Source organism: Vanellus vanellus, assembly GCF_965231255.1.
Source record: "Vanellus vanellus genome assembly, chromosome: 2".
Classification (NCBI taxonomy): domain Eukaryota; kingdom Metazoa; phylum Chordata; class Aves; order Charadriiformes; family Charadriidae; genus Vanellus; species Vanellus vanellus.
This window is the reverse complement of record NC_138906.1, coordinates 108,483,160-108,510,114: the sequence shown is the minus strand read 5'-3', so window position 1 is coordinate 108,510,114 and position 26,955 is coordinate 108,483,160. Positions and strand designations below refer to the sequence as shown.

At 36.3% G+C, this 26,955-nt stretch overlaps 1 protein-coding gene across 1 annotated transcript in view; it reads right to left on the bottom strand.

Moving 5' to 3' along the window:
• Positions 1 to 5,240: 5,240 nt before the first annotated feature.
• RTTN (rotatin) overlaps positions 5,241 to 26,955 on the bottom strand; it is a gene marked incomplete at its 5' end in the record, with an annotated part of 96,930 nt that continues 75,215 nt past the window's right edge. The window contains 9 exons of the mRNA XM_082479876.1: positions 5,241 to 5,703; positions 7,468 to 7,537; positions 7,902 to 8,005; positions 8,882 to 9,149; positions 11,026 to 11,225; positions 13,031 to 13,157; positions 14,638 to 14,715; positions 18,301 to 18,395; positions 21,947 to 22,052. Of these exons, the coding sequence (XP_082336002.1) occupies positions 5,621 to 5,703; positions 7,468 to 7,537; positions 7,902 to 8,005; positions 8,882 to 9,149; positions 11,026 to 11,225; positions 13,031 to 13,157; positions 14,638 to 14,715; positions 18,301 to 18,395; positions 21,947 to 22,052 (1,131 nt within the window). The 3' untranslated portion in view covers positions 5,241 to 5,620. The remainder of the gene's footprint in view (positions 5,704 to 7,467; positions 7,538 to 7,901; positions 8,006 to 8,881; positions 9,150 to 11,025; positions 11,226 to 13,030; positions 13,158 to 14,637; positions 14,716 to 18,300; positions 18,396 to 21,946; positions 22,053 to 26,955) is intronic.

Here is a 26,955-nt window from a genome sequence, read left to right as displayed (position 1 = left end):
TTGTGTGCATCACCCGCCCTTTGTAAAACCACAAACCAACAGACACCTGCTAGCTTCTCGGAAATCATCAGTTACATTTCGTAGCAGGAATTACTGTTAACCTCTGAGATTTCACGAAAACCACAAGAGTGTTGGTCTTAAGTTGGGGAAAGTAAAGAAACAACAGATGCTGTTTAGAAAAAAATAAAGAGCAATAAAAAACTGTAATCATGCATATACTTTTCAATAAATGTTCTATGATTTAATTAAAAAAAAATTTTAATTTGAAAAAATCAACATTATATTTCAAACTAGTTTGATAACAATGACAGATAATTTAAATGGCATAATTGTTCATATTGAGAAGAATCAGAAATGCCAAATCAAATTCAAGATTCATGTATTTGATTAAATTGCCGTTCAGAAGAATTTACATTTTTACACTCTAAATAATGCATTAGTGGATCTAAAACATAGATAATGGTGTGTCAGTAATCCAAATCAAAGGAAAAGAGGCAGAATAGAAGCAGGAAAACACTAGCATTGAAGTTACTCAAAATTTATTGGAATTCTCTAAAAAAGTTAAAATCACCTTAAAAATACATAAAAATAAAACCCATAAAATATTAATAATTAATATTAATCAAGAATCTATTTATGAGTCTCCTGAGATTTCTTTGTAAAATAGATCATTTTCAGCTGAAGTGGAAAAGAAATGTAATAACTTTGTGGAACATAAAACGAGCTTGTTTCCAAACAGCTCCATCAGGTATTTACTAAAAACCCTTCTAACTCCCAACTGCCTCCCAACATTTCAATTTTGAATAAGATTATATCATATGCAGTATTGATTTCTATTAAAGTCACATTTCTTCTCAGCAAAGACTTGCACAAGTGTACTAAACAGGCTCTAAAAATGTAAAACTTCATAGTTCTGTTGGCAAGCGATCCAGAAGCTGGAATGACGACCTAACGTCCAGATTGATCATTCAGAATTGGTCCATGTGTTTATGAAGAATAAGCACCTTTGTGAACCTGCGCACGTTTGGTTGCTATAAATCCAAAACACACTGAAACTCTCCGTTTTTAATGCAGGAAAGCACGTACTCTGAGAATCTCCGCTTCCAGTGAAAACGGGACCAGCTTCCACACTGTTTTTTTCTTGAAAAATTTGTGGTGGCTGAGATCAGGTTGGCAGGGGGAACGTGCAGCTGAATACCAAACTGAATTGTTAAAACCCTTACTGTTAGTTTTCAACACCTAAAACACGAGTCATTAAAAAAGACGTGCCCAAGAGTAGCTGGCACTGAGGCCAGAGGGCACAGGCTGACCTTCACCCATGGGGCCAAACCCTTCTGAGTTACACGACAGGGAGACGCGCCAGCTTTTGGGAATGCCCCGGGGCCATGCGGAATTGCTGAATGAGGTCAGGTAATCACCAAAAAAATGAGGAGGAGGTCATAAATGAAGAACACACGTCTTCTACAGCCTGGCAGGAGGCAAAAGGTGAGCTAAAAAGGATTGAGGTGCTGTGAAATTATACTTAACTCCCTCTGTCTCTTCTAAAGCAGTGGTAGTATGTCTGCTCTCACAGCGCTGTAGCTGTCAATGATTACTCTAGGAGCCCATCTGGGGGAAAAGGTTTGAAGGGATCACATTTTTTTTACAACCAGAAGAAACCTGAAGTGTACTATAGAGTGTCCCTAGACACCCTAGAGGACAGCAATCTTCACGTGTCTGCTAACCGATTATTTTTTTCCCCTAGAAGATGGTAAAACAGTTCTCTGAAGGACAATCAGATTTGAGAAGCTGTCACAGTAACTTCTACTTTGCTGTGAAGGGAAATCCGTATCTAAAAGCTAGGTTAGGGTTAGGGTTAGGGTTAGGGTCAGTCTCAGTATAGAAAAGTCTCAGTACAGAAAATTCCCCTCCCCAGTCTGGTCCATACTGCTCCATCCTTCCACTGAAGCCGGAAACCTGTAAATTGCAAGTTTGATATGGAGAGGAACCAATGAAAAACTCCAGCAGGAGCTGAGTAGTTGCTATGACTGAGTGAGGAGAACCCACAGTTCTAAATTGCTGGAAAAGCAAAAAAAAATGGTGCCTTTCTCATAAATTAAATCTTTTCTTGAGAATGTTCAAGTAGGCTTGAAAATCAAACTCAAAGGTTTGAAAAATTCATCAGCAAGTCATGACTTAAGGTGTCTATTTGCATGAACACACACACACAATCAAAACTAAATGATTTAAGTTTAATCCACCATTTTTTACCACTCAAGCGAAAATTATTTCTTTGAAAGTTTTGAGCATGCAATAGATGACGCATCAGTCTTGAAAAATCTGAAAGCCTCATTTGTAGTGGATTTTATGTACATACCTCTTTTGAATTTAAAATAACTTCTTTCTTGATTACAAACTTATCATAAAAGATAAAGCAGCCAAGTAAGAGCATAATATATCTGCAGTTCGTGCAAATGGTAATTGTGTTTCAAGAGACTCCTAGCTTGCCTGGCCATGCTTTTTCATTAGAGAAACTAGAGGCATGCTGAATATGACCTTTTAAATTCTGTAGTCTGTTCAGGTAATCCAACTCCACTTTAATTGTGGTTTCCTCTGTAGGATAAGAAATGAGTTTACAGCTCTCAAAATTTGAAGGTATTTTAGGATTTCATTTTCTTTGAAAACCAAAACAGGATAAATACCACATCCTTGAAAAAGATGTATCTCCAAAATTCTGAAATTAGGTTTACCTGTGAATGAGGTCTCAATATTTTAGTTTTCCTTCATGAAAGCTATTAAGACTAAAGGCTATTGTGAGGCTAATTGTGCTAGTCTAAGTGCTGGTGAACAGAAATTATAGGGTCATTTACGTTTTATAACCCACCTCTTTATTAACATGCAGGGAGATAGGATGCAGCTGCTGTATGTCCCCAGTTTTTGAGGGGAAAGGTAATGAAGAAAGTGCCGTCCTTTAAATAAATAAATAAATAAATAAATAAATAAATAAATAAATTCCTCTTTCCTTAATCATAAAGGAGAAAAGTTTTAACTATTCTGTGAAGACTTTGTACACAAAGTCAATATAGAGATTGGATGTTCGTGCCTTTAGAGGCAAAAAATTGTTTTGATTTTCCTGAGGAGCAACACCAAACAGAAGTATTTACTTATGCCATCGCTACAGTTGCTTCCCACCATTGCAAAATACTGAGAAAATAGTGGTTAGATCCATGCTCATTTTGGGATAAACACAGCACTTGCACTAAGGCTTACTGTAACAACAAATGGCTTAGCAATTTATCTGGATTTTTCAATATGAGTAATTTCTTCACGAATTTGTACGGCTCAGTAAAATAGAAATGTTTAATAGAAAACAAGCATCCAGTTCTTCTATGTTCCTATTATATTGGATTTGCATTTAATGAAGTCATTCAACTACGTAGCCCTATTTTACCTCACTAGATCCACATGCATTTCTACACCTCAAAAGAGCTCTCGCCACCCTTGCTGAGTGGTTACTTCCATTGGAATTAATTTGGCATTAAGTGCTCTCATTTATTTGTGTCTCTGAAAAAGAAAGCAAACTGGCAAACAATCTGCATTTTGACTTACAACCTGATTTACAAGACAACTCGTCGGGGCCGAGTATGCTGAAACAGAAGTCACTGCAGAGAATTGGCACTCACTAGTCTGAGGGGAAGAAAACTCCACCAAGCCCCGACAGCAATCGCTGTCTGTCGTGGAGCATTCTCCTGCCCTGCAGCTTCCTCTTCTGCGACACAATGGGACGAGCATGACAGACTTAACAACCGCTTAGCCGGTTACAAGAATTATGAAATGTATCAATTGGGAAAAAAAAAATAAAAATCAGGCTCTGGTGGTCTATCCATGCGTTTTGTTTGGTGGAGGACTGGGAGGTTAGCCAATAATTACATTTCTAGTAATGATTTACTCCAGCCACTATAAGCATCGCGCTTATGTCAATTGAGTAATATCAAGTCATGCATTATTTATAAGCATCACTAAACAAACAAACAAGAAAATCCCCTCAGTCCGTGGAAAACGCTTTCATCACCTGGTTAGGAAGAAAAGGCTAATTACAGGTAAACATGGCCTTGCTACAACTCTTTTAGAGGTGCTACCTAAGTTTTGCTTTCCATTTTGCTTTCTTAGATTGGTTATTAGGAAAAAATTCTTCCCTGAAAGGGTTGTCAAGCATTGGAGTATGCTGCCCAGCAATGTGGCTGAGTCACCATCCCTGGAAATATTTAAAAGATCATAGAATCATAGAATGGTTTAGGTTGGAAAGGACCTTGAAGATCATCGAGTTCCAACCCCCCTGCCATAGGCAGGGACACCTCTCACTAGACCAGGTTGCCCAAGGCCACCTCCAGCTTGGCCTTGAACACCTCCAGGGATGGGGCCTCAACAACCTCTCTGGGCAACCTCTTCCAGTGCCTTACCACCCTCACAGTGAAAAATTTCTTCCTCATGTTTAATCTACACCTGCCCTCTTCCAGTTTAAAGCCATTCCCCCTCGTCATATCACTACATATGCAGATGTGGTGCCGAGGGACATGGTTTGGTAGTAACTTGGCACTGCTAGTTTAATGGTTGGACTTGATCTTAAAAGTCTCTTCTAACCATAACGATTCTATGATTCTATTTACTCACTTTTATCTGTCCCTGCCATAACACAAAACTGTATGCCTTGAGGGAAATTTAAACACCCTGCTAGACATTTCAGAAGCACAATTAATACGGCTGTCATGTGTTTAGTCATCAATGTTTAAATATTTTTCTCTCAAACTCATTTAGCACAGAATACTGAAAAACTTATGACAATAGTTACATAGGAGCAGTTCAAAGAAAACACAGGCCTGGATTAGAGCCTGCCTTTTACTTCAAGGAAAACATTTGAAGTGTTTATAAATTGGAAACCAACAGATTGTGTCTCAAATATTTTCTACAGTGTTGTAACTAAAACTGATGCACATACCCCACATTCTGAATAAACTGCTATATAAACATAACTGCCACCTGTAATATCAGTACCTGACAGCTTTTCAATTGTTAGAATCTTTAAAAAAATGTAGCAGGTGGAACTGAAAACTCCTTCAAAACTAACACACACGTGTTGATGTTATATACCAAACAGGTATAACACACCGTGACTGCCAGAATTTTCAGTTCTCAAATCTAAGTATGCACCTGTGCACATCCGCAACATTAAAATTACAATCCACTGACAACAAATGCTGATCTCAATTTAAAAAAAACTTTATTAAGACCAATCCAAAACAGCAATTCTAACACTTTACAGTAACAATTTCAACGTGTAATTTAAGAAAATTACTGATTTTTCACATCCTTTTCATCTGTACATTCCTTCTTCTGTGTACATACTTTACATAGTAGCATCATTATAATTTCCCATTGGGATTACAGTACAAATACTTTGAACCACATTTAGTGCAATTTCTTTGGTTCAAAGTGATGAACTCCTTCCTCAAAGGTTTAGTAAATTTCTTCCACAGCATGTATTCTGCTGCCACAATCCATAAATTAGAAGTGTTTCCTTAATATTTCAGGCTGCCATTGAGTAAGCTGTCCAATTTCAACAGGAGAAGTCATCTGATGATCATTAAGAATCGAGAAGCTGCACTACATTCTCTAAGCATTTTAAATGGTAGGCATGTAGCTCATTTTCTTCTGGCTGTGGAGTAGCTAAAAGGAAGAAAAAAAAAAAAGATTTGAACTTCTAGTTCATTCTTAATACAAAATTATTTTTTCAAAGATCACATCAAATGCCTCACTAGAATTCATGCTATTTTATGATCTTAACCTCTACGTTACAGGTAGTAAATCAAGTACAAATACTTTATGTTGCAAAGTCTGAGGGTTTTGTTTGTTTTTGGTTTTAAAGGCTAGGTTTTTTCCACAGCTTTCTAAGCCCTCACTTAGTTGTAACAAATAAAGTGAAAACAGCCTTTTGATTATGCTATGTTACAATGAGCTCATGCCTTGTTCCTGCCAAAACTTCTCCTTGGGTAGGACAAAGGGGGAAATGAAAAATAACAATAGACATGTTGAAAAACTCCCCCACTTCAACTCAGAAGAACAATCTACCATTTTAGCCCAATTATCACTGTAAAGTGATCAAAGCTTTATTAGGGCTGGCTGCTTGAGAGCCTTCATGCAGGAAAACAGAGATAACTTCACATGATTGTGAACTGTAACAATTACAGTTGCATAAAATCTTTCATACTCAATATTTTGATATTTAAATGCTTATTGAATTAAAAATCAATCGTTCAGTCTGGGACTTTATGTTCTAAAGTAGTACATAAATAAATAGGGATCAAAGCTACAAGGTGCTCATTTGCAGAAGATGCGTATTTCTACCTTGTTGATTCAACCTAATATTTCGAAGCCTCTTATCAGTGGCAGTTATGCGATAAAGAACAATACAAACTTATCTGTTAACACACAATCAATATATGAAATGTTGCATGATGTTATGTTTAATGGTTGATTTAGTAAAGGACGAGTTTGAAACAACAGTACATTGACAAAATCAATGGATTTGGGTGACAGGAAGTCAGGGTACAGGAATATTTATCATGAGATGTTCTAGCAAAAATACGTCTCCTTATTTGGATACCGACAAAGAATGTTCAATGTAGGCAGAGATTTTGTGGCAATTCTGTTGAGCAAAATACTATTGGAACTTGGTATCACAAGCCCCCCAGTTGATAAACCTATTTGAGTACATCTCAATTAGTACAGCAATTAAAATCAGTAGGAAAACTCATTGGCTTAAAATGAAACATTTGCACGTTTTTGCAAGATCAGAGCCTTGATGTGACTACCAACCAATAAATCCATTATTGGCTCCTGAAACTCCAGCTACAGACCAGTGTTTGAACATCTTTCAAAATTAACATTCTTGAGCTGAAGATACAAACCTATTGTATAACAGCTATTCAAACGATAGTTATGTTCAGTTACTTCAGCAAAAATCTCAGGCTTTCAGAAAGTCAGCTAACTCACGGTACAGTATTTTAAGACTACCACAATGATCTGTTCTGACCTCTTCTTTGTGTCGTTGAATGCAGTGAGGTTGAGCACGGTTGAGCAAAGTCAATGCTAAACGAACAATTTTTCTCATCACTCAATTTAAGAATTAACACAGAAGTGTACTGTGCAAAGAAAGCATTTTGCTGCAAGCACCACCAGACCTATTCTTACAAACTAACCTTAGCAATTACCTGAGGTCTTATTTATAATTTGTTAACCAAGAGGCATTTTTCTATATCTGTAAAATGCCTAACCATGAAGCATATTACTACTTATGATTTTAGAGACAAAGTATCCTTTCAAAAACTTGTAGCACAACAAAAACTTACTGTGATGATATAAATTGAACTTTATTAATGATCTACTGGATGAAAAAATACAGAATTGGCATTAGTTGGAACTAAGACTTACTTTTCTTCACTAAAGAATAAGCCTCATCTATTCTTCTCCTTATTGATGGATTCTTCAAAGTCACTTTTGCCTGTAGCACACACAAACACACAAAGTACAATGACTTGACTTTCTTCCCCACGTGCTCACACTTTAATAGCAAAGTTTAGAAAATGACAATAATGCAGCAGAACATGAGATGCAGGAATTTTAGAATTAGCATCTGACTGTATCACCACACAGATTGCATTTATATAAGCAATCACAAATCACAGGGGGCAAGCTGCTTCCTTACTATGTTGTTTAACCTCCTAGCCTGAGCAGCTATGTGATTAAAACAATAAAATTGAACTGCTGCTGTAAACTTTATTTTTATTTACTTAAAGGTTACTGTATTGCTTACAGCATAATAAAATTAACATTACAATTTTTTCAAGTATTTCTCAAATACTAACCTTCTGATAGTTGTGAAGCAAAGCCCAAAGTGAAGCTGCTCCTATTCTCTGAACAGCACAACTATCACTTTCCAAACAGGCAGACAGTACTGCGATCGCTTTGTCTAATGAGAAAAATGAAAAAAAATTCATCTAGAAAACATCATCAAAAGCACACAAATATATTTACACGTCTCAGTGTTTTGATTCTTGGAGTACATTTATTTCTATTACGAGTATTGGTATGGCAGAGGAATTACAGAAACTTTATTATCAAATTAATTACATTTAAATATGCTCATGAAATTGGCAGACTACACTGAAAGAAATGTTAACAAGAATATAGCAAAACAAAAACAGCAATGAGAAAAAATTAAGCCATCAGTAATAAAACGTGCATGCTATGTACAGCCATCAGCTACGCATAGGGACCAAGCAAACCATGAAACTGCTTCATAACTCCCAGTAGCCACAATTAGAGCCACATCAGGATCGAAATTAAGATGTTTCTATTTTCCTTAGTACTTATTATGTAGATGATTTGTAACCAATGAGAAATATTTGCCACCCCACTGTAGGTGCCTTAATTTCCTAGCCTTGCTCTGAAGTGAGACTTTTCAAGTTTGCTTGTTCACTTAATGATAAAAGTTCATAATTATGTAACTGAATAATGTATGCTTAAAACTAGCTGTTTAAGAAAAATGAAAAAATTCTTTCATTCATGTGTTACTATATTCAAATGATCAGTCTCACAATAAATCTTGATTTTTTTTAAACTATTTATTTGATTTTCCTTTTGCTATATATTCTTATGTAAATTGCTTTTCTGCAAAAATATATGTTCTACAATTACTTCTACAAAAATAATTTTTATGAAAATGCTTTTCTAAATAATAATATTGAGTTTTTGGTCAGTAACCCAAATTGCAATGAAAACATGGTATTCTGGAAAACACAATATTCTCAGAGTAAAATAGCTTGTATACCTTTTAGATACTTACCATTAGCTAATATCTTTGGTTTACTAGCTGGACTAAAACATATGTTATGTAGAATGAGAAGTGCTAGATGTTGGCTGCTTTTGTGTTTGTAGTTACACATTTCCACGATCTGGTCTAAAAAACCATTCATCTTCATGATCATCTGCTGTCCATCTTCTCCAAAAGATATGTTCAGTAGCAGCTTTAGCCAAAGAGTAGACACATTACCGGGATTTTTATGACTTCCTTTTGGTAATGAAAGAGACAAAAAGTTCTGCAGGAAGTTACTCTGTCAGAAGGAAGAAAAAGGATGTTAGAATTTATAGTATTCCATGGTTTGTTCACTGCTGTTTGACATTCCAATCTGCATACTTGAGCAAAAACTAGTACTAATGTTTCACTTTCATATTTCAGGGAACCTATTATTAATCAAGGATTTTTGAAAGAATTACATACGGAAAAGAATCCACATCTTGGTTAAAAAGTTAATATGGTAAAATACATTTTCCTCTGTAATAATTTTTGCAGTGTAGACACATAAAAGTTGACCCAACATATTTCCTTAAAGGCTAATTGCCACCACTACATAAGCTTTTTGCTTTGCACTTAGCATTTCTGCCCAAGAATAAGCTAGAAGCAATTTAACTGAATCAATGCACTACCTACCTCATGTATTCTTGATTCCTTATCTATTATTGCTTGCGCTATTAGCAAAGTTAAAGGTGTCATAGAATATCATGAGCTGAAAGGGACCCATAAGGACCTATAGTAACCCCCCCCCCTTCACTGGCAGCCATAGTATTGCCCTCTATTTTTGTAAGCTTTGAAGAAGAAGATCAGTGTATTGATATGGCATACACTACCACTTCCCAATCTCAGGGTTTGCCTCCACTTTAAGGAGATTCTGAGCAGGGAGAAAATCAATCCCCCAGTTGCAAGAGCAAGATGTTCTAACATAACATTCCTACGATGAAAAAAAGTCCTTGACTAAATATTCCCAACCTTACTGACCCTTGAAAACACATACAGGCATCTGGTCAAAAGCAAACAATCCAGTATACAAACTCATTGTGGTTTTCTTCACATGAATATAATATTGGTAATTTCATTTTCACAGATGCAATTAGCAATTCAGCATTGCTTACACTTATGAAAGCAGAGCTCAGGAGAATGAAGACTAAATACTATCACACTAGGGTAAAACTCTGAAGACAGCAAAAGCCAAAACAATTCTCAGAAGGGAACAGCTACCATAGAAGAGATCTCAAACTCTTCATTTCTATCAAAAAGTTTGAGTATCAGGAGTTTTGTAACTGTATGACCAGATTTTACATAATTAGCACCACAAAAAGATCGTATTCCCCCCCTGTCTTTTCTAACAGGTAATTAGGTCCAAGCACAGAACATTATTAATGTAAATTGAAAGAAATTGCTGTAATTATTTAACTAGTGTAAAAGATGCTAAAAATAAAGAAACTTTTAATAATTTCTGTTTTGTTCGCTAGTTTTATTATATCACCATTATAGTTGACTTTCTACATGGTTTGTCTCAAGGTTGTGAATTTATTTAAATTATCAAAGTTAAATCTGAAAGAAACAGATTTTTCAAAGAATATTTGATAAAATAGAGTAAGGATCATTTAATATCTAAATTATAAAGGGATAATACAATACTTACATTAGTAAGAATAGAATTCTACCTATCAGCCAATTACTGACATGTAAGACACCTTCTCTAAAACTGTAATTTTTATAACAATTATGTTTCACACGGTATACCTAATGATTTATATAATGTTTCATTTCTTGTTTACTCACATGCAGTTTTTTCTATTGTACGCTCACTTTCACGATCCACTAGTGATTGCTATCAATATATATGGGTATTAACATTTTTACACCCCACTGAAACTGAGAGGTTATAAAAAGCTCTAGCAAAGATTGTGTAGTTCCATATTCTGTTTCTGTCCAGACTATGAATACGACCAAATTACACGGTGCACTTAGGGAACAGTAACACAACTAACTGAGAAGACTCAAGGGCTTTGATTCCCACAGAAGCATTTCTATATGACCACAGGAAACTCCATATTGAAATGTGAAGGTTTATTAAAAAGGAAAATACATCCATCACTTTGCTAAAATCAATAATATTATTTACTTACCTTCTGAATAATGCCTTTACAGTCATGAGACAGAGCAAGGTTAGAAAGAAGACAAAAGACCACCTGCTGAATTGGGCTGTTATCGTTTGACACTTGGGAAGCCAATTTCAAGATGTTATGCATTAATGAATTGCCAGCTGCACTTCGTCCAGACGGAAGTGATGATTGTCCACCACTGGCCCAACAAAGTGAAGCACAACCTTAAAGAAATGAAACCTTTATCATATGAGAAATGTACGTATACATTGGAAAAAAAAAAAAAAGAAATCAACAGAAAGAGCAGTCTAACAGCTAAAAGATTGAGATGGGACTTTTGAAAGGATTGGGTTTTTCCCTTGAACAACACTGAAGTCAATGGGACATGCTTTAAATAGAAACATGCTGGATGTAGCAGTTCACTGGAATACGCATCTACTATTCTATTGTTCTAGAAACTAAGAGGTGATTCTGCTATTAAAGAGAAGTTGTTGCTCTGTCTCAGGAAGTCTCTTTAAAAACCAGAACATCCAAGGCGTTATAAAACTGTTTTAGAATATAAAATTTTAGAATATAAAACTATTAGAAACTATTAGGGACCCTCTGAAACTGGTTCAGGAAAAGAGGTCTCTACATCTGAAGGGTTTAATAAGTTTCTTAAAATACTTTTCTGACAAATAAAAGCACTGTCTGCATTTGTCATTGCCTTGTACCACAGTAGCATGCAAATCCCATGCTACAGAGCTACAAGCTCAAACTAATACAGTGGGAGGGAACAACTAAGTTACCAACATGATGTTTGTGCAGAAATATGCATATATACCTTTTTATTTAGTGGCATTTTCCATCTGCAACAACAGTTAACGTCTTACGTGGCAAAAGTAAATAAAAATGAGACAGCTTCTAACTGTTACAAACATCTACATGCATTTCTTTGTCTGACTACACTAAGGGGAAGTGGTTAACCAGTTCAGAGCAGGTAAGTCTGGGTTACCTCATAAGCCAACTATTCTGAACAGAAAGAAAAAACATGATTAATCTAAAACCATTTACCCTTATTAGCAAGGAAACCAAAAATGCAGCCCAGAGTCACTCAGAGTTAAGAAACAAGAAGGAGCATCAGAACTTCTGCTTGATTTCCAGTACATCACAGGACATTACATTTTAAATTTATATCCTGTGGTTAACTAATAGATAGTTGACCTTTCTTCAGTTCACATTAAAAAAATGTCTTTATAAAAAAAAGCATCACAAGCTCATTTAAGGTCTGGAGACATTAACTTAAAAAGAGGGTAAAAGAGAGACTTTTCAGTTAATATATTTTAACCATGCTAACTTTTTTACGGTATCTTGACAAGGAGAAATCAACAGATACTTATATGCCTCTTCAAGCCACTAGCAAATCGTTACCTGAGTCAATAACCAAGATATGGAATGAGACAAATTCATACCAGAAAAGGGAACAGGCTACTAGTACTGGGCATAATTACTCATCAATGGAAATAAAGTGTTTCCTCAAATGAAGAAGAGAATCCTTATGAAAAATATTCTTTAGTTGAATACAAGCTACTGAGCTCTATGCATAAATAAATGGAGGAAATTTAATACTCAAATAGATTATTGAATATTTCAAAACCAGAATGTTCTCAATAAAGGCTGAAGTACAAACTGTATAAGGTACTGATGCACCATTCTCTGTGAGTGAATTCCTAGAGCAGTATTTCTACAGTATACTATTCAATTTGGCAGGACTTTCAGTGTAACCTTCAAACATAATGATTTGAATTAAATGCTATTTAATCGTTTAATACAATTGCACTCTTGCTAAATTCAACAGTCTGAAACAGGATCTGAACAATAGCCTTGAATGTATTAAAATCAAAACTCTTGATCGGCTTCGATGGACCAGTGCTTTTATACTTTCCTCTTATGGTAGTAATAAACATTCTTTTCCCTTTATTATGCTTTTCTGTCTTAATTATTCTGGTTAAATATTTTGATGAATTACATCATGGAGTGACTCTTATACCTGCAGGATAGTTTGCAGTGTAGACACAAAGCATATGCAGAGCTATTTGCATTGAAGAGTCGTCTATTAAAAACCACGGCCATAGTGAATGCAGAACAGGAACGAGGTGAGCTTTGAGTGCTGCCATCTACAATAACAAGAGGAAGAATTTAAACTACTACACTATTAAATATTTTGAAAACGGGAGTATAAATAGAGCAAGAAAAGCATATTTTAATCTTATTGTGTCCCATTAGTTTGTTTAAAAGATCATAGGGAAAGAACTGACACCCTCATTTCAATACTAAAGAAGTTAACTCCATCCCAGTCAAAACCAGCAAACGTTTTAATTACTGAGACAAACACAAACAAAAGTAAAGCCTTATTCATTCCAGCCGTGATTGTTCAAGAACTCCCTGTTCTAAAGTTTTGTTCTACTCCAACTAAACTAATTATTGGAACTCAAAAAGCATGGAAATGGAAGAGTGTAGTTCTACAGAGCAAATGATAGAAAACTTCAGTTAGCAACAGCAACCTCCTCCTCTCCTCCAAGCAATTGTCTCTGCAGACCCCTGATCAAAACAAGAAAAATATTGCATAAAAATCTTATCTGAGATTATGGCACAACCTAGTTATGGCGACCTTAGGGATAACCAGATGGCTTATTCAGGCCCATAATTTACATGGTGTTTTGTATACAAAAAGCATGCTAACACATGCCGTCAACAGGGGTACTTCTGGAAGGTCTGGAAATCTTGTGGCTCCACCAACACATTTGCTAAAAGTAGCAAAAAGTTGTAACACAATGCCAAGCAAATTAAACTGTGAAAGAGAAAAAGGAAAGAAATGTCCAAAAGGTATCAGCAATAAGAAAGAGGAAGAGTAGTGATCAGAAAGAACTAATATAGGAAAGAATAAAAAAAAAGCAAGGTAGTATATTCCCCATACAAAAAAAAAAAAAAGGTAGGCAGAAGAATTGAAGTAAAAAAGAAATTGAGAAGGACAGAGGAAAAGATAAAGAAAGTGAAATGAAAAGAAGAAATTCAAAAGAAGATTCTTCCGAGCAAGATAAATGACTTTAAAAAAAAAAAAAAAAAAAAACAACAAAATTGTGCCTTGCAGGATTAGTGTAATTTGACTCAGACAAAGAAAAGTAAATGGCAAGTTATTATTTAGGATTTGGTTTGTTTGGGTTTTTTTTGTCTTTCAGAAAGGGAAAGGAAAAAAGAAGAGGAATGAGGTGAGGAAACTACTTTCCAAGACGTGAACTGTATGTCTTATGCACCTTTCTTGTGGCCCCACACTTTTCTCCACATCCATTTTTCACATTATATGGTTTGAAAATTGGAATTATTGATTTAAGCAAGGCAGAAGCGGGTATAAAGATGATAGCCATCTGAAACCTTTGGGAGATAATGTTTCAATATGAACATTGAGTTCCTAGTGCATGAATGAAATATTCTTAGGAGGTGGGGATAATAATGAAATTTGAAGTATTTCTTGCCATTAATACCTAGCTTAAATTTAGCCAGCTTGAAAATAATTTAAAAGTAGAATAAAAAAAATCAAATATGATCTTCATTCACTAACTGAATGTGCTCACATTATTTCAGTATAAGAATACTTACTTTGCATTCTTCATTTTGAAAGAGGCAGTTTCTGAGGAGCTGCATAGAACACCTTAACTGCTTGATAAAGTTATCCTCCTATCCAGAGAAAAATATTTGATGATCATCAGTGTAAGACCAGAATGAATTTTATACAAGGAGGCAAGTGATTTCAAAGGAGAGATGCAAATCTAAGGCATCAACATTTGAGTCACATCACTTTAGCAGAGTTTCCTTCTGACCTCAGGTAGGATTCATCTCAGTAAGCTTTAAACACGTACACTAAAGACATTTATAACAAGTTACTTGGAGTCATCCTCATGTCTCTTTATAACCCACAGATACTATTTCTAGGGGCACTGATCTGGCCAAATGCAGAGGCTTGTAATGTAGAGCTCCATTTCTCTTCCAACTAATGAGGAATGGGTGGGAACATTTTCTTGGTATTTGTTCCATCCTAAAGCAGACATCTAAAACAAGTCAAATGAATCACTCCCTAGAAGTACCTATTTTTCTTCCTTGGATAAAAACAAGGATAAACTAGCTCTGTCTTGCAGATCTCTACATTTGGTCAGACCACTCCATCCTTATATTCCCACTGTCTTAGTTCTCTATCCTTAATAACGGAAATAGTTTCCAACCTGTTAAGACTATTACAAAGATAAATACAGACCTTTGGACAGTGAAGTACTATACTGAGATTCATGTATACAAGTAAGCAAACAAACAAACAAAATCTATCTTCATGACAGTGCTGTGACACTAAAAAGGCTAATGATAGCTGACCTAACTTCTATAAGGTTGACATACTAAACCACTTCTGAAAGATGAACAAATTCCAATAAGCTTGTTCACCACAGGAGACTATTTCTGTTTTATCAAGCATAAAGGAACAAACATGTAAAATAGGATTCATGCTAGGTGAAGCAACAATGCTTGCTTATAGATCATATCATGAATAGTTGATGACATTTAGAGATGAAGCAAAAGTCTCTCAAAAAAGTTAATGAAAGTCAGGTGTAGTAGATGAAAAGGTCATCATTACAAATGCATTTTATGACTGGTTTGTCTCATTTTCAGCTAAATAAAATGCTAACTCTAAGATGTTCCTCCAAGAACTTTGATATGTATTAATTTATTTAATAAATACAAATAGCACTAAATCCTATAAAATGCCACAAGGTACGACTTACACTTAAGGTGTAAACTTCTAGAAGGTTGAAAAAGTTATAGATTGTGTGGATGGCACTGGTTTTATTTATTTATTTATTTATTTATTTTAAGATATCTTGATTTTTACTAAGATCCTATTTTAAGGGGTTTTTTTGAAACCTTGGCTATTTGTAAATACTTTTCATGCCCTTGGTTAGCATCACAGTAATTATAGTGAAAGAAAAAGAACATCAGGTAAAATACTTCAGTTGCCCTGAGAATCACGCTAGGTCAAACACGTTTTTTCCCAACAGTTCAAAGGAAATAAAGAGAAAAAGAAAAGAAGCTCTGATAAGTTTCCTTTGACAGCTGTGCCTCAAAGTGGGCTGAGGGGCAGTTTTGTGAATGATCAGCTAAATTTGACTATGAAAGCAATGTCTCATCTTCCCTCACGTGAAACTAGATTGTTTGTCATCATACACCATATGATGAACAGCACGTTTACATATGATGTTGCATCCTACAGTCCCAGCTCAGCAGGGAAATCTGCCACAAAGTCTTTTGCAAATCTCTTTCAAAGAATTCTTAATTAAAGATAAACAGTCTTTCTGACCTATCTCAGAGGCTCTGTTCCTTCAATTTCTTTCAAGTTTTAAATTCCTTCTATGTTTAGCAGAGCAGCAAATGTCCCCAGCTTCCCTCCTTCTCAGTCCAAGAACCATCTGGCTTTAACCTTACCGGACAAACCCAGGGCAGGATACCTTTCAGCCTCCACCCCGTGAAGAACAGATAATGAATGTGTTTAGGGGATCTCAAGAAAAAAAATATTGTAGCCCTCAAATATCAGGGTCAAACTCAAATTCTTTTAAGAGCTTACTGTTATAAAACACAGTTCCACACTCTCACAAATCAAGGTTAATGTCTGTTTGTGCCAATGCCTCAGAGAAAAATACTGTTGAGCTCAAACAATACAGAAATACCCTGCAGGAAGATGTTTTCTTCAATTTCTGCTTTATGTGGGAGTGGACAAGATATCAAACTTGACAGCAGAGGCTATTGTCTCTATTTTAATAATTCTCTTAGATGAAAGTGGTAGAAAACAAGCAGATTGCAACAAAAATCTTATGAAACTGTTGTATGATGGTAAGCAATAATCTATATCTAGATGTGGTAAGGAAGAGCTGTGTGATGTGAGAGTCTGGAATAACTGGAAGGGAAGTTAAAAAAAAAAGAGTCTAAACAAAAAAATTGTGAATGGAGAGAAGAAACTGGGAGTTACAGGCGGTGGAAGAAGCACAAGTATGAGGTTAAAAAAACAAAACAAAACAAAACCAAAACTCTGACAAGAAGTTAAAGCCAGGGACAATTGAGGAGACCGAGATGTCCAGAAAGACGGACAGAAAAAGAATTAGAATTGGAAGCTAGATAATATGAGAAGGCAGAGAATAAAAAACTATGACCTACATGCACAAGCAGACTGGAACCGGTTTCGGCATGGGAGGGAGATTGACTGGTACAAAAACAGGAAAGAAAAAATAAATAAATAAATAAATAAAGGCTAGCACTTGTTGAAAGACACTGAGAAAGAAAACTTGAGAAACAGAAAAATTATTATTGTGGGAAACAAGATGAGAAAAGTTAGCTGTATTGGATAGCACCATGAAGTCAAGGCTGAAAGTCCAACTATGAAACTCTTAAGATATTGTTGTACTCTAAATAAATGTCATAAATTGTGAACACTGACAGGTGACCAATGGATGAACATGTATGCGTGTGAATGTCTGAAACTGAACTTTCAATCAGAAGCTTGCTAGTTGCTGGCTGCAACCAGAATGGGCTAGTTGCTAATTCTGATGACCTGGACTAAAAGTGGGAAGTCCTGAATCCTCCAGTTAACAAAAAGACATGAGACAGAACCACTAATTCAGAGGCCGATCATGTGTTGTACTTTGCACGTAGATTGTTTAGACTAGTAAAGAGAAGCTTAGAGTTCTGGAAAGAAAAGCTGGTGGTGAAATGAAGGATTCGTGAAAAGAAATGGTCTCTGACAGAAAGAAATGGGCCCAGAACAAATAATGTGAAGATCCTGGCTGAAGGAACAATCCTGCAAGTGGAAGAAGAACCTGGAGACCAGAGAGATGCAAAAAGACAAACACCAGTGAATGCCCAGGGGCTTTAGCCATCAACACCCCAGACTGGTAACTGAGCAGCTGCAAAGCATGAACTGATATGATTTTCTGCCTGACTTTCCTGAACCAGCAGTCATCTCCATGCTGGAAAAGAAAGTTGAGACCTAGTGAATGTAAGTCTGGGTGGGAGAGTGAGTGTGTGAGTTAATCAAGTTGGCAAATGCTCTAAAATCAATGAAACTTAAAGAAGCCCCAGTATCCATATGTTGACAAGCTGTCCAAATGACAAGTTGTCATTTATTCTGTCTCACCTGTGAGAGACACCAACAGTATCTGCCTCAAAAAAAAAAAAAAAGAGCTGGGAAGTGCCTTATCATATCAGACTTTTCGTTTCTATAGTTACCTTTTTTTTCTGTGCTTTTCCAGGCTTTAGGGCATCCAAATTCAGCTGTGCATTAATATGTTTCATGTTTTCTATACAGCTGTCTATCAGATCAACTGGAAGAGAAAAAAAATATTAACATTTAGAAGTTCATTCGCAATCAAAAATGTTCTATGAAACGTAAATTATCTTTCTTGCAATGATCTTGATTACTGTTACCCTCCTGAACTGAAATTTATGGATTCAGATGTCCAAATTCTGAGTTCATAATATATTGTTATCTTCCTGATATCAGGAAGTAACTAACAGTCTCCATGATGAAGTGCGTTTAGTTGAACGATCTCGAGAAGCAAGAATACATTTGAGTCCTCTTGCAATAGAGTCAAGTGAGTGGAATACCCAAAGGGAGGACTGATAAGATGAAGAGGGGAAGATGATTTGGGAGGAAGAGGACAGCAACTCATAAGTCTTAAGGAGATCTTCAATGAAGGTGCCTAGAAGACTGAAGCTTCTAGAGGTTAGGGCATGTATTTATCTTACCCAACTCTTCCCTAACAGCAGCTGATTTGCTGCATCTGAGGTGAGACAAAGGAAAGCAAATGTTCATATGACTCAAAGTGCAGTATTGAGTTAGGCTCTTTTCTTATCTAGAATCTTTAATTTATTACAAGATCATGAGTTGACTACATCTGTGGACACAGGAAGAGCTACGTATGTCATCCATCTGGACTTCTGTAAGGCCTTTGACATGGTCCCCCACAACATCCTGCTCTCTAAATTGGAGAGACATGGAGTTGATGGGTGGACTGTTCAGTAGAAAAGGACTGGTTGGGTGGTTGCATCCAGAGGGTAGTGGTCAGTGGCTCAATGTCCAGATGGAGATCAGTGACAAGTGATGTCCCTCAAGGGTCTGTATTGGGACCAGTACTGTTTAATATATTCATCAATGACAGACATAGACAGTGGTATTGAGTGCACCCTCAGCAAATTTGTGGTGTGGTTGACATGCCTGAGGGATAGGATACCATCCAGAGGGACCCGGACAAGCTCAAGAAGTTGGCCCATGTGAACCTCATGAGGTTCAATAGGGACAAATGCAGGGTCCTACACGTGGGTTGGGGAAACCCCTGATATCAATACAGTCTGGGGGATGAAGGGATTGAGAGCGGCCCTGCTGAGAAAGACTTCAGGGTACTCGTGGATGAAAACCTGGACATAAACCAACAATGTGCACTCTCATCGCAGAAGACAAACCATATCCTGGGCTGCATCAAAAGAAGCATGGCCAGCAGGTCGAGAGAGGTGATTCTGCCCCTCTACCCCACTCTGGTGAGACTCGACCTGGAGTACTGTGTCCAGCTCTGCAGCCCACAGCACAGGAAATACATGGACCTGTTGGATCAAGTCCAGAGGAGGGGCACAAAAATGGTCAGAGGGATGGAACACATCTCCTATGAAGAAAGGTTGAGAGAGTTGGGGTTGTTCAGCCAGGAGAAGAGAAGGCTCTGGGGAGACCTTATTGCAGCCTTTCAATACTTAAAGGGAGCTTATAAGAAAGATGGAGACAAACTTTTTAGCAGGGCCTGTTGCAATAGGACAAAGGGTGATGATTTTAAATTAAAATAGGGTTTAGATTTAGACTAGATATAAGGAAGAAATTTTTTACAATGAGGGTCGTGAAACACTGGAACAGGTTGCCCAGGGAGGTGGTAGATGCCCCATCCCAGGCAACATTCAAGGTCAGGTTGGATGTGGCTCTGAGCAGCCTGATCTACTTGAAGATGTTCCTGCTCATTGCAGGGGGGTTGGACTACATGACCTTTAGAGGTCCCTTCCAATCCAAACTATTCTATGATTCTATGATCATAGGCTCATGGAATAATTCAAGCTGGAAGACATGGCCTCCAGAGATCATACAGTCCAACCTCCTGCTCAAACCAGAATCAGCTATAAGATCAGGCAAGGTTTACCTGAGTTCTTATCCAGTTGGGTCTTGAAAAGGTCCAGAGAGAGAGACTGCGCAGTATGTCTAGCCACTGCTTGACTGCCTTCAAAGGGGAAATGTGTCTTTACGGCCAGTCTGACTCTCACATTTCAATTTACGTTCATTCTCTCTCTTCCTCCCTACACCGCGTAATGCTGTGAAAAACCTGGCTCCGTTTTCAAAATCTCATAGGTACGAGAAGGCTGCTATTAGGTCCTCCTGAAACCTTCTTCTCGCCAGGTTGAACACAGCCAGTTCCCTCAGCCTCTCCTCTACGGATGGGTGGACACAACCACCTTGGTGGCCCTCTGCGAAACTTGCTCCAGTTAGCTGATGTCTTTCTTACTGGGCCAAAACTGGTTATGTTATTCTAGATTTGGTCTAAAAATTGCTAAGTGGAGGAAACCCAATCATTTCCCCTCAATCTACTGGCTGCATTCCTGTTGATTCAGCCCAGGATGCTGTTAGTCTTCTCACATTCAGCTTGCTGCCTACCAAGACCTCAAGGTCCTTTCCAGCTCCCCAGTCAGCCTCTACTGCTATAAGGGGTTGTTACTTTCCAGGTGCAGGACTTCACACCTATATCTTAAAAAGTATCCTTAAGAGCTGAACAGTTGATGTTAAAGCTACAAATATCTTCAGGACATTGATATGAACTCCAGAACTCCTCTTCCTCTTCTCTAAGATTTGTGTTGCATCACAGCAAGGATGACTTGAAGGCTGCTCTAGCAGAGAATGTGATGCACTTCATGCACTGGTAGTGCCTTCACAGGAAGTCAGGTCTTAGATGATCTAGTGGGTCATCAACAGAAGAAGAACCCGACTGAAGCAAGGGCTGAGCAGACCACCAATACACTAGGAAAGAACATAAAGTAGGCATATAGCATAGGATTTGAAGTGCAGAGTTTTCTGCCACTGTTGGGAACAGACATGGAGCAGATACATTTAAGGTATCTATTTCAGTGTAGTGTAGGTTTAAGGACTGAACAAACCAACAGAGAGATGCAAGTAACGAGAAAGCACCCAAGACAAAGTATACTTGAGCTGATCAGTGGGTATTAAATGTATGATACACAAGGAACGCAAATTAACCAGTCTCCCCTGTGTCTAGTGGGCACAAAAACTTTTGATCAGAGGATTTTTACTTTTGTTTTAGTACTGTAAAGTAAAAACTTTAGGCATGAAAGTTGTTGCATCACAAGGGGAGAAGGTCCGACATAAACTGTGAAGTGGGAAGAAAGAAACAAAGAGGCAGGGAAGAACAAAGCTGAGAAAAAAGTCTCTTCTTGTCAAGGTACAGTGAGAACTGAGAACACAGTGCATACTTTCACCTACAAACCTGTATTAGCATAGCGTGAAACAAGAGATGGAAGATTCTGCCAGTGCAAAATCTCCAGTTTTGAATTGAAGAATATGCCACTAGCAGTAAAAGCTCACGGGTCTCTTCTTGCTCTAACTTGGACCTGTGATTTCACCACAAACTTTTGACTGGCTACAACATAATCTATTATCTGTAGCTGAAAACTTTAGTTATTAATAAGCTTTGTCTGTAAAAATCTGCAAAAAATGCCACTGAAAACTAGGTCTTTTGTTATGACAAAAAATTATGATTTAAAAAAATACTTAGAATACCTGCAAGCATTTGATTCATAAATAATTTAAAAAACATTTTGAAATGCTCACCTTCCAAAGCACATTTCTGGGCATTTTTACTGACAGCTAACAGAGACAGCAATGCATTTGTAGCAACTTCTTTCAGCACATCCTTTGAAGATTTTCTTTCACAGACCTACAAATAATGCAATTTTGTTATCAAAATGAAAAATTGACCATGTTATTTACAGATATGAATACTATTTTTATGTCGTCATAGTCAATATTTTCATTTGGATGATTCATCACTATATTCATATTTATAGTCTGTCTGCATTAAAGTGTTCCATTATTTTTTTCTAATTAAAATAATATTTTTTTTTTTTTGCTCCTAAGCCCACACCTCTTACTCTTTTCTTAACATTCTACCTTTATAAAGTCTAGATTCCCAGCCTTGGCACTCCAGACCTTCCTTAACATTCAGACTTACTATTGCAGACAATTCACTGACATGCCTTCAGTGCAGTCAGTCTCACTTTCCTTCAACCCAATGATGAAGAGGTATTAAATATCAGTGAAACTCTTTAGAACAAAAATATAATTGACACACAGGTAGCTTTTTTAGATACTCTTTTTAGATACTCTTCCAAGGTACTCTGTCTTATTTTTGTGAGGCCTTTGTGAGCATCACCATATTTCTAATAAATATAATATCTGTGCTTTCAAAGGAATATTTGTTTGGAGACATATAACAAGATAGCTGAAAGACAAGGAGCTGTCTGTGCTTTATATATTATCCACTAGAGAATTTTGTCCATCTAGCAATTTTCCCTAAAATATCATTCCAATACTGACATCCAATATAATGGAAAATGGTATGCATTGTAAGCAGAAGAATATAGTAAAATAAGAACTGTTGCTGGATTACAGTAAAAAGAAAAACGTATTTTAGAGTTAGCAAAAAATACAGCATCTTAAGAAAAACATAATGCTTCAGACAGAAATCTCATAAGTACTTAGCTATAGGACCTTAATAGATTATACACCTCTACATACATGACGTATCACCTTTATTGGCTTTAGTCCTCCAGCTAGTAGTTGCCTAACAAATTTTGCAAATTTTAATATCCAATAAAATATCTCTAGGGTTATCATTTATTGAAGTGTTCAGTGTAACCAGGGCTGAAAGGGCAAGGGATGAAGACAAGTTAAAGATTTGGAAAAAAAAAACACCACCACAAAAAGAAACCTCAAACCTCATTGATAAGGACAACTGACATCAAATTAAAGCACCAACGCATGGACTGGGTTCTGCATTTATAGCTAACAAAAAAAAATAATCAAATTTAGACTATAACTTGTTTTATTAGATCCCAAGTGAAATCTCAAAGCTATCAGCAAAACAAGAATGTTCTAAGTAAATTAATTATTTTTCTGTACTGGTAGGTGGTGATTTCTTTTCAAATTAAATAATTTAGATGTTTGAGTAGTTAAAAATATAAGAAGTTTGAAGTTTAAACTTGATGCTAATTTAAACAAGCCAGGAAAAAACAAAACATTGAGTTCCTTCAATCCTGTATAACCTAAAAGGTAGATTTTGTGATGTATCCACTCAAAGGCTTTTGCCCTATTAAAAGTTGCTAGCTGTTTTTATCTTTTCTTAGTACTTAGGAATATTTTAGTAATTAAAAAACATATTTCCCTGACAATCTCTTGGGTATTTTCCTTTAATTAAGTATTATGTGGCTGATTAGAACTGATTAAAAAATTCAGGTGAGTTGTCCTATATTTGTATCTTTCAAAAAAGCTTTATTGCATCTATTTTCTAAATCTAATCTTAAAAACTAGCAAAATTCCATTCCTTCTTGAAGCATGCTCCTTTATCCATTTTTTCCTTGCTCTACAATAAAGAATTGCAGTTTATAATAAAAAAGAAAATTATGTCGATCACAGGGAACCCTTAAATAATTAACTGATGATTAACTACTAGTTGAATGGAAAAAATAAGTCTATGCAAATTTATAATGTCTTCTGCAAGCAGATTCCATAGTTTTAAGTTACTAGTATTACAGTATTAAAATGAGAATGGAGACTTTAAATTCTTTTTTGAAATTATGATGTATAGTAAATTTAAGATGGCCCATAAATCTACAGTGGATCTAGCTATGTTAGTCTGCACCTCCTCTAAGTTAGTTGAAGGGGAGATCACAGCCTTTCTAAAACATTGTAAATTTTATATCTAGAAAAAAAAGAGTAGGGCCTAAATTTGAGACTTTATGGATGGATTATGGTTTCCTTATTACTTTTATTTCTGATTTTGAAAACATATCTACAAGGGTTAAAGTTTACATACACAAACACACCAAAACCTTTCAAAGTCAGCATGTGTGTGTACCAGATTAGCTGGATGCAATAATGCATACTAATTTAGGACCTGGTCTGCTAATATTCAGACCTGCAGACCAGGTCCTAAGTTAGCATTTGCCATTGTATATCAACTATTCTGTAGATTTTATGTAATTAGGACAATTAATGGAGATGATTGTTTGAAAACTCTCTCTCAAAGCCTTTTTTATGTTAACCAATTTGCTTGAGTCCATCTCTTGAAGAAAGGTCATATTTAAATCTTTGGGGTTGTTTTTCTTTTGTGGGTTTTTTCATTTGGTTTGGGTTTTTGCATTTGGTTTGGGTTTTGGGGGGGTTGTGTTTTTTTGTTTAATAGCTTACTTTACATCCTATAGGGTCCTCTTTCAACTGCTTCTCAATGACCACCCAGAGGGAAATAAATATATATATATATTTGTTCTGAAAAACTGAAGCTGTTTCTTTCCTAATTCTGTTATACTTTTGGGGGGATCGTAGAAGCTTTCATGTGTTATAAAACCCCAGACAGCATAGAGTCTTTTGAGCTCTTTTATGAACAAAATGTAATGTCTATCTACAGCTCTGAACAGTTGAGAGCACTATCTACAGTTGAGAGAACTATCTACAGCAAGTTGAAAACCGGCATCTCTTACAATGCTCAAACTATGTCACAATGTCTGATGTACTTTCATTGGCCTGGCTGCAGAATTCTTCATGGTATAGACTTTTTCCTGCGGTCACGGTTAAGAAACATCATTTTTTGCTGGCAAAGACTGGTAAACAGTTATGCATGTTGTATGAAAATAAAGTAATGAGACTGACAACACAACATGTCTTTGTCTGACATATTTTCATGCAATTGTGTTTTTTGTGCCAGAGCCAAGGAGTCCAGTTTCAGGTACGTACATAAGCACTAAATGCAAAAAACCTAAGAGGATATTGAGCAAATTGCGGCATTTCAATGAAGTGCCCTTGTATTGCTGTAAGAGTCTGGAAATCATGTCCTCACATCTCTATGCAGTGAAATTATGTACAATCAGTTGCCAAAGAGAGAGGGAATTCTAGTTTTAGTGGCCTAGACAGTGATGCCAAGAAAGATCTTCTTAGGAAGTTTCTCCTCCCTAAAAGACACCAGGTTCTCAGTGGACAGAATACTATGCCCCGATAAATGCTATAAAGCCACAACAGTGTAACACAGAAGCAAAGGAACATGGTTTATGTGACAGATGTTAGCTAGATCAGGACAAGTCTTGGTAAGAGTGACGTTATTCTACAAGAATTCAGCAACGCATAGGAAGATAGGAGATTAAGTGATACTAAGACAGCACTACTTTGGTCACACCATCCAATATGCACTAATACATGTGAAAAAAAACATAGAATCGAAGAACGGTTAGAGTTGGAAGGGACCTTGAAGAACATCTAGTTCCAATTCCCCTGCCATAGGCAGGGACACCTCCCACCAGACCAGGTTGCCCAAGGCCCCATCCAGCGTGGCCTTGAACACCTCCAGGGATGGGGAATCCACAACTTTTCTGGGCAACCTCTTCCAGTGTCTCACCACCCCCAGAGTAAAGAATTTCTTCCTAATATCTAATCTAAATCTACCCTCTTCCAGTTTAAAAGCGTTACCCCCAATCCTATCACTACACTCCCTGATAAAGAGTTCCTCCCCATCTTTCCTATAAGCCCCCTTTAGGTACTGCAAGGCTGCTATAATAAATAAATAAATATTTAAATAAATAGTATTTATTAAATAATTTTTTACATAGCAAAATAACACTAATTATGATTCTTATAAAATAATTATGGCAAGACACTGGCACCAGAACACCAGAAATCATAACCTATGTTGTTATATGCAATGTGCGTCTTTCAGGCAAACACTACACTTCTACTCATGGATCAATTATTATTGTCACAGTTACAAACCACATAATTTAAAGAAGGACAATGAATATACAGATAAAAGAACCAATTTGTGAGGGAAAATAAATTAGACACAAATTTCACATAACTTTTCTTATTATTAAGTAACGGAAGATATTTTAACACTCTGTAAATAAGTGAAGGATGTTAATATAAAGGAGGTAAAACAATCATTCAGGACAGTATGTAATAGTATAAATAAGAATAATGAGATTACATTAAGAAAGACAGAACATTCAGAATAAGTATCTAGAAAAAAACAACATGCCACCAAGATGTTTTATGTTGGGCAACTAAAGGAATTAGTGAAAATATGCTACCTGGCCAATTTAAAACTAGCTTGGAAAATACATTAATATATGCCTCTTAAGTCCAACAGCACTGATCTTAAACTATAAGGGAATGACCTAGAAGGCTTCATTTTGGTTCACAATTTTTATGAAGGCAGCTGTTAAGAACAACAATGCTGTCATTTATAATGGGGATAACTATGTCTCAAACCTTAAAAATCTCATTCCATGTTTGTAAAAGCAGAAAAAAAAAGTCTATCAGTATTTGACCAAACATATTCTATCTATGTATCATCTTCTCTACATAAGATTTCATACCATGGTATTGCAGCATAGTTGCTTTGCAAGGCATTTCCTAGAAGTTGCTTCTTTGCAATTGTTCCAGCTTATTACATGAATTTCAAAAAGTAGTGTAATAGATGTCTCAAATTAAAGATGTCTTGGTTCATAACGGGAAACAATTGATTTTTCAATGGTTCCTTTTTAACAAAATACAAAAATGCAACAATATATCCT